This window comes from Molossus molossus, unplaced genomic scaffold (assembly GCF_014108415.1).
Source record: "Molossus molossus isolate mMolMol1 unplaced genomic scaffold, mMolMol1.p scaffold_m16_p_4, whole genome shotgun sequence".
In the NCBI taxonomy this organism is placed as follows: Eukaryota; Metazoa; Chordata; class Mammalia; order Chiroptera; family Molossidae; genus Molossus; species Molossus molossus.
In genome coordinates, this window is record NW_023425377.1 from 14,838,230 (window position 1) to 14,850,004 (window position 11,775).

Genomic DNA, 11,775 nt, shown 5'->3' on the forward strand with positions numbered 1-11,775 from the left:
GAAAAGAATTATAAATAAAAATCTTTTCTCTAAGATGGATGATGATTCTCAGTTAATTCTCTACGTGCTCTAATGTATGGAAGGGTGTGGGTGACCAGCCTGGGCAGGAGGATCCAAGCTCTGGAAGCACGCCCTCCACTGTATCTTAATGGAATTTGCAGCCTGTCCCATTTGCCTGAATGTTTAATTTGCGAGTACAGTGAGCTTCCTTCTCTTTCTCATCATTGATTCCACATAGAAAAGGATAAATCATTGGAGCTTTACAAGTTCAAAGCTTGACACGCTATAAAATTTTGTTTCCAGTGTTCTGAAGAACTGTATAGACTTTGCAGGGCCTTCCATTCTTTCGATTCTATTTTTCTAGCAGACACAATACAAAATAAAAAAAATTAGCTCCACGTACACAATCTGAAAACGGGATGGCAGGGGACCGCCAGTGCGCATGCTCCTTCCCCAAGCCGGCCCAGCCCTCAGCCGGCTGCTGATGCGCCTGCGTGTGGGGAGACGCCTCGCCCAGCCTGCGGGCGGGAAGCGGCCGCAGAACCCGGATGGGATCCTGCCGCGGCTGGGGTGGAGGTTGCGGCGGGCGCTTCTGGGTCACCCCTCTCCGCAGGTTCCTGCTCCCGGGTCACACCTGAGGAACCGCCGCCTGGACTGGTTCCGACGCCCAGAGGCCAGGCCTCAGCCTGAGCGGAAAGTGGCCTGGGGCCGAACGGGCGCCCAAGAGAAGCCCGAGCATCCTTTGGGCCTGCGCCGCGGGCTCGGAGACGGGCGGGTGGAGACCGAGCCGGTCCGCCCTCCTCGCCGCCGGCGCCGTCGCTCGCCGGGGCAGCTCCTGGCGTCCGTAATAATAACACCAACAGGTCCTTCCTACCAGTTACGAGCTGCGTGCGCTTCCCACGCATGCTCATAATTAAACATCCCAACGACCCTATCAGGTAGGTACTATTGTCATCCCAGCCCCAGCCTGTAAGTGACAAAGCCGGGATCCCAGGCTTTTGCCTCTGGAGCGTCTGCTCGTCCCTTTCCTCCTGGCTATCGGCTTTTAATTGTAAAAATATAATGACTGAATCCTCTGCCTGCCCAGACACCCGCACCTGCCGCGGACTGGCATAGGCTGGATAGAAGTTGAATAAAATTGGGTTTGGAGTGTTAGGTTTACAACAGCACTTGGCGTTGTCACTGCTGAAATATACTGGGTGTCTCCAAAAAAAAAGTATACAAGGTGTCTAGATTCTACTACATTTTGAAAATAAAATGTATTTTAATAAACACTGGCTTTATAATTACTCAAAGTTATGTATACAGTTTTGGGGGGACACCCTACCTATGTGTTAGCATTCTCAAAATATTTGTTATGTCAGTGTTCACCTTTAACTGTTTGTTTTTTTTTCTCTCAATCGTGATCCTTTTTCATATCTACCCTTACACTTCATAAACTTACAAAAAACATTCTTTGATAACCTTGTTATATCAAATCTTTCATTTTGCCAGTTAAGATACTCTCAAAAGAATCATTCTGAAAAAGAATCACATCTGTCTTAATAAGATATTGCTTTTTGTCTGCTTATTTTACTGTTTATTGTGGAAAATTACCAGCATACATAAAAATAGTGAGAATGGTATAGTGATGTATACCCATTATCCAGCTTCAACAGTTAACATCTCAAAGCCAATCTTATTTCTATCTCCACCCCACTTTGTGTGTGTGTGTGTGTGTTAAAGTACACTATTCCAAAGGAAATCATGACATCTAATCATTTCACTTGTAAATAGTTGAGTCTGTATTTCTAATAGATGAGGACTTATTAAAAAACAGAAACCTACCATTATCACACCTGTTTAAATTAACAATGATTCCTTTCTATGATGATGCTTTCTTAACATTTACATATTTTAGAATATTGTGATTACTAAGTACCAGAAGGGAGAAAGTAAAAATTGTGAGGTTCTAAAACATACGAAAGCCTTTTGAGTGGTAAGTTTATCTTTGAGAGAGAGAGGGAAGAATACTATAAAGGAATTTTTCTTAAAATTCTTTAATTGAAAACAGTTAAATCTTCAATCAAAATGTACTTGAGTAGCATAGTCAGGGTGGGTAGGAATGGATGCTTATCGGGTCCTGTAATTTCTAATGAGACTGAAGGAAAAAATTCTGCCTCCAAATATGTACATGGTAAGTACAGGGGTGGGCAAAAGTAGGTTATGTGTATAACTGTAAACCTACTTTTGCCAACCCCTATACATAACAATACAGAAAGATAAGTATTTTTTATGTTGATGTAATAATTTTAATGTTATCAACTAGAGGTTCTAAACACAGTTGGCCCTCTAGTCTCATCACTTGATAAAAGGCTTCAGATCAGCTTTTTATACTATAATTGCCTTTATTGATTGGCAGACATCTTCCCATTTTTAACTGTCTTTTAACAGACATCCATTTGGCAGATCAACTTTTTAGTTACATAGAAGTACATTTTACAACTAGTTAAACTTGGCAGGGCTACTGGAAAACTAGTGCTTTAAATAAATATTCTTTGGCTTACTTATTGTGATTTTTTTTTTTTTTTTGCCAAAGTGGGCGTATGGATTTAAGTGTGCCCCTGTTAAGTTTTCAGGTGCATTCTGTCATAGAATTTTGGAAACTTTGGAGATCGCTTACTTATCTGGGAAATAGAATTGTTTTCTAAGGAAGATTTGAACCTACCTTTTGTTATACTTTTGCTCATTGTTCAGGAGGAAGAAAACAAGAAAGGAGATTGTCATCAACTCAGAAAATGTAAATGCCTATTAAAGCATTTAGACTGTTAGCAACCTAGAATTCTTGCCAGCTAGGAATGTCCTGAACAAAGCGTTTTTATTCCTCTGGGTCTGACTGTGTACTAGGATATGCATCAGAATCACCTGGACAACTTTTTATTTTTATTTTTTGTCCTGCTTCTGGATATGATTTATTAGTTTGCAGGTAGTACAGGAGCATACGTACTTTCCAAGGAGATCCCAGTGATTGTAATGGGCATCTCTTGTTAAGGATTACTGTTCTAGTTACTCTTCACAAGAATTATCTAAAATATTTAGAACACAAATTCTGGGCCCCTATTCCAGAGCTAGGGAATCAGAATCTCTGGGGTGGGTCCAGGAATCTACATTTTAGCAAGAGACTTAGATGATTCTTCCACTTACTAAACTAGAAAACTGTGGGTTAAGCCAAATCTTAGGAATGCTGCTTATTTTCCTTTCATTGTTTAGGTTTTTTCTTTTTCTTTTTTAATTCCTTGATTTTTTTTCCATTTATCATCAGAGTGGGAGGGAGGGAGAGAGACAGAGAGAAATAGGCTTTTCTTGACTGTTTTTACTAAGAGATAGTTATATGAAAAACCATCATGAAATTTCTTTTTTTGTTTTTTTTCAATCCTCACCTGAGGATATTTTTCCAATAGAGTGGAAGGAAGAGAGGGGACAGAGAAACATCAATGCAAGAGAGACACATCGATTGGTTGCTTCCCGCACGGCTTCAACCAGGGCTGGGGATTGAACCTGCAACCCAGGTACATGCCCTTGACCAGGAATCAAACCCACAACCCTTTGGTCTGTGGGCCAACACTGTAACCGCTGAGCCAAACTGGCCAGGGCATAAAATTTCTTATAATTAAGAGAACGAGCCCTGGCCAGTTTGGCTCAGCGATTGGAGCGTCGGCCTGCGGTCCAAAGAGACTGGGGTTCGGTTCTGCTAAGGGCACATACCTCGGTTGCAGTTTGTCCCCAGCCCTGGTTGGGTTGTGCAGGTGGCAGCCAATCGATGTTTCTCTCTCTCTCTCCCTCCCACTCTATCTGAACAAAAAAATGGAAAAATGTCCTCGGGTGAGGATAAAAAAATAGAGAACGAGAGAATTTTTTCTGAAGTCTTGGTAATAGGTATAGTTGTGTTTCTCCTAAGCAACTTGTTTTGCTTTTCTATATAGACAGTATGAATCATGGACTGATATAGTATGTTACACTTTAGCAGCAGGAAGCTATGAGCCAGTTTGTATCTTTCTTCTATGTCAAGGGTGGCTTAATCAGAACTGTTTGAAATTTTCTGCTGAAGTTGGAGTCAAAGCCACTCAAGGATCAAATAGTTTTACAGACCTGTTTAATCCTTAAGTATTAAAAAGAACTAGCTACCCTGTCAAAATATCTGCCCTTCCTTGGAGTAGTTAGTGAATTATTTCTTTATTCAGTGCTTCATAATGGGGTGTGTATACCCTTTTGGCCCAGGATGGAAGGAGGGGGTGGTAGTGAGATGCCCTTTCTGGGAATACAAAATGTACCAGATTTGTTTGGAACATACATCTTTGAAAACAAATTAAGCCATAACTGCAGTTCACCAGCAGAGAACTTCAGGGTATTCACAGCTGGCATGAGCCCGCATCTCCCATATATGACTTGCTGGCAAGTCATGTATTCCAGGACTTTAGCTGTGAGTTTCTAGCTTTAAGTTGGACTGTCATGCCATCATGGCTTACTGTGAAGTGACATCTTACAGGATATTTCTTGACATGAAAACAGATGACAGGATGGCATGTGATGTGGCTTTGTTTGAATTTGGTTAGCCACTGATTTTTAATGTGTGGGTTATATTTTACTCCCAAAGCAGAATTCTGCGGCATCTCTGGAATACTACCTGAAAATTTTGGGGTGCAATGTCGAAGAAACGCAAATGGGATGATGACTATGTTCGTTACTGGTTTACCTGTACCACAGAGGTTGACGGAACTCAACGCCCACAATGTGTATTGTGTAACTCGGTATTTTCAAATGCTGACCTCAGACCATCAAAACTGTCTGACCATTTTAACAGACAGCATGGTGGTGTCGGTGGACATGATCTCAATAGCCTGAAGCATATGCCCACACCATCTGATCAGAGCGAAACCTTGAAAGCATTTGGAGTCGCATCTCAAGAGGATGCCTTGTTACAAGCATCATACCAGTTTGCATATTTGTGTGCCAAGGAGAAGAATCCTCATACAATAGCTGAAAAGTTAGTGAAACCTTGTGCATTGGAAATAGCACATATAGTTTTGGGACCAGATGCACAAAAGAAGCTTCAGCAGGTCCCCTTATCAGATGATGTGATCCATTCTAGAATTGATGAAATGAGCAAGGATATCTTACAGCAAGTTCTAGAAGACATCCAAGTCAGTCCTCTTCAAGTGGGTATTCAGCTTGCTGAGACAACAGACATGGATGACTGCAGTCAGCTAATGGCATTTGTGCGATACATAAAAGAAAGAGAGATCATAGAAGAATTCTTATTCTGTGAGCCATTGCAGTTAACAATGAAAGGAAAAGATGTGTTCAATCTCTTCAGAGACTTCTTTTTGAAGCATAAGATAGCACTTGATGTATGTGGCTCAGTTTGTACTGATGGTGCCTCGTCTATGCTAGGAGAAAATTCAGAATTTGTTGCTTGTGTGAAAAAAGAGGTACCACATGTTGTGATCACACATTGTCTATTGAACCCCCATGAACTTGTCACAAAGACATTGCCTACAAAGCTGAGGGATGCTCTGTTTACTGTTGTGAGGGTAATCAATTTCATCAAAGGACGAGCTCCAAATCATCGCCTGTTTCAGGCTTTTTTTGAAGAGATTGGAATAGAGTATAGTGTCCTCCTTTTCCATACTGAAATGAGGTGGCTTTCTCGAGGCCAGATACTTACTCATGTATTTGAAATGTATGAAGAAATAAATCAGTTTCTTCACCACCAAAGCAGTAATTTAGTTAATGGCTTTGAAAATAAAGAGTTTAAAATTCACCTAGCCTACCTTGCAGATTTATTCAAACACCTCAATGAACTTAGCGCATCTATGCAAAGGACTGGGATGAACACGGTATCAGCTAGAGAGAAGTTGTCTGCTTTTGTTAGGAAGTTTCCATTTTGGCTAAAGCGAATCGAGAAAAGAAATTTTACCAACTTCCCTTTTCTTGAAGAAGTAGTTGTTTCAGATGATGAAGCAGGAAGCATTGCAGCTGAAATAACGCTGCACCTGCAACTGCTGAACAATTCCTTCCACGGATATTTTTCCGTTGGAGATCTTGATGAGGCCAGTAAATGGATACTGGATCCATTTCTTTTTAATCTGGATTTTGTTGATGATGGTTACTTAATGAAAAGTGATCTTGCTGAATTACGTGCCAGTGGCCAAATTTTAATGGAATTTGAGACAATGAAGCTTGAGGATTTCTGGTGTGTTCAATTCACAGTGTTTCCAAACCTGGCAAAGACAGCTCTAGAAATCCTTATACCGTTTGCCTCGACGTACCTTTGTGAATTGGGATTTTCATCACTTTTACATTTTAAAACAAAGTCCAGAAGCTGCTTTAATATGAGTGATGACATCCGTGTGGCTATTTCCAAAAAAGTTCCTCGTTTCTCAGACATCATTGAACAAAAGCTACAGCTACAGCAGAAGTCACTGTAAGCTGATAGACATTTTCAATGTATAATTTTTAATATATTCTTAATTCCATTGTAAAAATCTATAATTCTGTCTCTTTCCTTTTATACTTATGGTATATCAAATGCTATGTTTAAAAAAATTAGCATCTTTCACATAAGTCATGTGAAAATATGTTTTAAGGATAAGAATGTAAGCTGCAGAAAAGATTTAAGTACCACTGCCTAGTTGATACATAGGATTCTCCCCAGTATCTATTTAACCTGTTGATGTGATACATTAAAAAGACACCCAAACACTAGAGTATCCAGCTAAATGGTGCAGTATTCTAAGGAATGGAGCCAAGAAAAAAAGAGAAGACCGCCTAGAACACATATCGTCATGTTAAGAGTAAAAGGACAAAATGACAGACTGAGTCTTCCCATGTCTGTGAGGATTGTTGTGGGGAGGTTAATGAAATCAGAAGAAGATTATGAAATGTTCTAGGGGAGAAGGTATGATTCTAGTTTACATAGGATTTATTTTTAAATATATTCTTTGGAGTTAGTCTCACAGTGTCCATTCCTCTAGACACCAGGCTCTAAATATGACATTAATAAATATCCTACTATCCTATTCATCAATCCTTGTCTTCTTTTAAATTTCATCAGGACTCCAAGTCATGGAGGCTGCTAAAAAAGGAGATCCAAGAGCCTCACTCTAGAGATTCTGATTTAGCAAGTCTAGGATATGATCAAGGATCCTCATTCTTAACCAGCTTTCCAGATGGTTCTCATGGAGTTGCTGGTGGTCTGGCCTCATTTCTTTCTTTCTTTTTTTAATGCAGTATATATGTGTATATGTGGGAGAAATTACAATGGGTATATTCTGGCAGTAAGAATGCCCAGCCTCATCTTATTTCATACACTTAATTTTCCTTTACTCCAGTTTTCTTCTTATTTTATATGTTATATGTATTTTTCTAACATAGTTTAAAACCTTTCATTTTTTAAAAATGTTTTTATTGATATTTTTTAGGGGGAGGGAGAGAGAGAGAGAGAGAGAGACATCAATGTGAGAGAGAAACATCCATCAGCCACCTCCCAAATGCCCCCTACTGGGAATGGAGCCTGCAACCCTGGCATGTGCCCTGACCGGGAATCGAACCAGGACCTCTCAGTCCATAGGACAACGCTCAATCCACTGAGCCACGCGGGCCAGGCTAGTTTAAAGCTTTTAAATGGACCAGGATATAAATAATAAATAAATTGACATGAAGTCACTGTAATAACCAAGGGCCATCAAGAAGTTTGCATGGGAACTTAAATTAATGTACTCTTTTTAAGTAGTGTGGCAAAATAGATTTTATTTATTTATTTATTATTTGTTAATCCTCACCTGAGGATATTTTTCCATTTATCTTCAGATAGAGTGGGAGGGAGGAAGAGAGAGAAAGAAACTCCAGCGTGAGAGGGACACATCGACTGGTTGCCTCCCGCACCGCCCTGACAAGGGCCAGGGATGAACCACAACTGAAGTACGTGCCCTTTACTGAAATCAAACCTGCGACTCTGGTCCACAGGCCGACACTCTAACTGCTGAGCCAAACCGGCCAGGGCACAAAGTATATTTTTAATTTAAATAAATTTATATTTTTATGTCAAAACTTGAATGTTTTATCAAATTTATCAATTGTGAAAGAGGAAGCCTTGCAGCAGGAATAGGTGTTAAAGCAGTTGGGCCAGCTACTCAGGCAACCCGCTTGTGCCTTCCAGACCTGCTTGATCTCTGTGCCTTGAACACCGTTTCTACTTGATGACAGATTGTTGCTGTGCACACTCCAATTCATGGCTGGGTCACACAGCACCCAGACCCACTGACCCATTTCTCAAAAGGACACCAGTTATCTTCAAAGAGGGAATGGATTTGCTCTAAAACCCTAGAGGCCCGTGCTTTGATTCTCCTTTGTCAAAGGCTCTATACAGAATTCCTATTTGCCATGTTTAGGTGACACTGGACCTGCAGGGTCTTAAGTCAAGGGGGCAGAGTAGCCTGCACCACAGCATGAGCTCACTGCAGGGCCTTCTTCCCTGCACTCAGGATTGGCAGTGTTGTGGCAAGTGGGCCAGAGTGACACACACAAGCGTGGTATATGTTGCCTCCAAAAAGGCCCACCAAGCATTATGCCTGTGTTGTTGGGGTATGTGATTCAAGGTACAGTAACTTGTTTTTCACCTTGAAAGAACTATCGCAGCATGCTCCAGACTATTAGCCCATCAGAAACGTCACCCAGGTGAACGAGCCCCTAAATTTTTATGGGGTCTATCTCTCACCCTCTGACTCACGTGCATTTTACTAAGGCATCCAAAATGCTTGCTACTGCCTTCTTGTCAGATACAGTCTGCATGTCATCAGTGAAGTGGACCAGAATGAGTGACTGTGAAAGGTTACAATGATCAAGATCTTCGCAGGTTCTGTTCTGGCAGACAGTGTAAGTCCTAAAGCAAGACTGTGAAGGTGGTCTGTTGGTTCTCCAAACAGGTAAAAACAAACTGCTTCTGGTAGTCACTGCAAATTACTATACAAAAAAAGTATTTGCCAGATTACTAGTTATATACAAAGGGCCAAGGATTACGTTGATTTTTCTCTCATAAAGATAACCTCTGGAACAGCAGCTGCCATTGGAGTCATTATCTTATTAAGTTTGCAGTAATTTATAGTCATTCTCCAGATCCATCAACCTTCTGTACAGACCAAACAAGTAAGTTCAAATGGGAATGTGATAGATATTAAGCTTATCGTGGTGGCACTAATCTTTATAATTTTCTCTAGAATGAGGTATTGTTCTTTAGCTGAATACCTTGGTAGGGAGAGGAATTTCTAGGGGCTTCTATTTGGCCCTTTTTACAATAGTCAACGATCAGAGAGAAAATTTGGGGATTCTGCCAGTAACTGAGCATGTCTATTCCAATTACACATTCAAGAACTGGAGATAGAACCACTGAGTTAACAGACATACCAGGTTCTCTAATTTAAACTTGAGCCAACACTTCATTCATTACCTGACTACCATTGGCCCTCACTTTGACTGGTGGACCATAGTAGTAGTCTAGGGTCCCAGGCATTAGCATCATTTCAGGGCCAGTATCTCTTAATCCCCAAAAGATTTGAGAATTTTTTTTTTCTTTTTTGCAATATACAGTCACCCTATTAAAGACTGCAGGTCTCTGGAGGAAGTCTTGGAGGAAGGTTTATAATATATATTGTAGTAGTATGAAGTTTGTTGGTTTGGTTTTGGGGTTTTTTTGTTGTTAATCCTCACCCAACGATATTTTTCCATTGAGTTTTTTAGATAGAGTGGAAGGGAAGGAGGGGACAGAGAGAAACATCTATGTGAGAGAGACACATCGATTGGCTGCCTCCGGCACAAACCTGACTACGGCCAGGGGTCATACCTGGGTTGCAGGTATGTGCCTTGATCAGGAATCGATCTCATGGCCCTTTGATCTTTGGACCGATGCTCTAGCCACTGAAAAAACTGACCAGGTAGTGCTGGGGAGTTCTTAAGGGAACTCAGCACGTCCTTCAATCAGCGGGCTCTGGATCTGATAACTGGCTTAGATCTGGAAACTACAGGAAAGGCCGACTCTGTAATGACTTTAGTCGCATTTCTGGGCACCAGACCTAGAGTATTTCCTGTTGTATAGACCAAGTAACATTTCAGTAGATTGCCCATCTATGGGATTAATAAAATTCAGAAGCCTGAGTGAAGGGTTCTGTGGAGCTGGGACAAAGAAGTCATCTGCCTGCTGATCCCAGTATGTCTGAAGAAGCATGATAAAGGCTGGTTCTGAGAGTGGAAAACATGTAAACTTGAACCATCTGCTTCTACAGGAAATAGCTCATCTCGGCCAGGGTGTGGAATTATTGCTTGGATGACACTGACAGCAACAGGAAGCAAAACAGAAAGGAGCAAGCTCCTTGCCACTCCTCTAGACTTCCAGTCTCTTTCTAGTGCCCCCTATTGGCAGAATAACAGAAGGGCACCTGGCAGAGGAGAAACGTGATTTGCAGTCTCAGCCCTGGCATCACAGAGTTTGAAACTGAGACTATCGCTTAATCTCTCTCGCCCTGTGTGTGTGTGAATGTGTGTGCACACGCGCACACACACGCGCTGAGTCATTTTAAAGTGAGTTCCCAACATCCCTTCACCCCTCCATGCTTCAGCATGCATCTCCGAAGAATAAAGACATTATCCTATATACACAAAACCATTTTTCTCCTCAGAAAATTAACAGTAGCCCTGGCCGGTTTGGCTCAGCGGTTAGAGTGTCAGCCTGCGGTCCGGAGAGACCCGGGTTCGGTTCCCGCTAAGGGCACGTACCTCGGTTGCAGTTTGTCCCTGGCCCTGGTTGGTCGTGCGGTGGCAGCTACTTGATGTGTCCCTTTCACATCGATGTTTCCCTCTATCTCTTCCTCTCTCTCCCTCCCACTCTATCTGTACAAAAAATGGAAAAATGTCCTCAGGTGAGGATAAAAAAAAAAAGAAAATTAACAGTAATTCCCTAATATTGTCTAATACTCAAGCCATATTAAAAGTTCCTCCAATTGCCCCCAAAATATCTTTTATTACTAATTATTTGAGCCACCTTTTAAACTTTTTATGACGTTCACATTTTGAAGAATGCCCTGCTGTCTGAATTGTTTTCTCCTGTATCATTTAACTAGTCCCTCTAGTCAACGTGTTTTCTGCTAATCAGAGGTTGGATCTGAAGGCTTGATTATATTCAGGTTAAAATCCTTAATGCATTACATAATGTCAGATTGTTATACACTTGGTAATGCTAAATTTCCTTAGTTGGTTAACAGACCTGCCACCAAATCTCTCCATGATAAATGTATGCTTTTCCCTTTTAACATTTTTAAGAGTGTGTTTTGATTTTAATATGTGCTACAGGCATGTGGTAAATCAAAACAGGACAGTGAAGGCTGCATCTCCTAACTCATAGCTTAGCTCCACAGTTCTCCCCAGAGGCAGCCGCAGCCACTGTTACCAAGTTATTTTTAAAGAGATGATTACACATAAACGTGCACGTGTGTGTGTGTGACTTTTTTCTTAATTTGTAGCACCTTACACACTCTTTTATGCTTTAAGGTTTTAAATTTTTTATTATACACATCATAAATTAAGTGGATGAGATGTGTAGAGCTACATGTCTTGTGAGTGTTTAAAAGAAATCCACAAAAGCCTTTTTTCTTTTAAATGCAAGTAGAGAAATTAGTCTCCTTCTTCACAACAGCTAACAGATAAAAAATTGCTAGCCGCCAGCTAAATTTCATTGATGCAGTTTAA

The 11,775-nt window shown here is 41.0% G+C and overlaps 1 protein-coding gene across 2 annotated transcripts; it reads left to right on the forward strand.

The window, feature by feature from the left end:
• The first annotated feature begins 785 nt into the window (after positions 1-785).
• ZBED8 (zinc finger BED-type containing 8) lies at positions 786-7,233 on the forward strand. Of its 2 annotated transcripts, none has more exons than XM_036242109.1 (2): positions 786-938; positions 4,634-7,233. In XM_036242109.1, exon 2 carries the CDS (start codon positions 4,683-4,685, stop codon positions 6,465-6,467), a length of 1,785 nt encoding a protein of 594 aa, XP_036098002.1. In that variant the 5' UTR covers positions 786-938; positions 4,634-4,682; the 3' UTR covers positions 6,468-7,233. The 2 variants fall into 2 exon arrangements, with proteins under 2 accessions (XP_036098002.1, XP_036098001.1); XM_036242108.1 differs by having other exon boundaries at positions 4,637-7,233.
• The last annotated feature ends 4,542 nt before the right edge of the window (positions 7,234-11,775 follow it).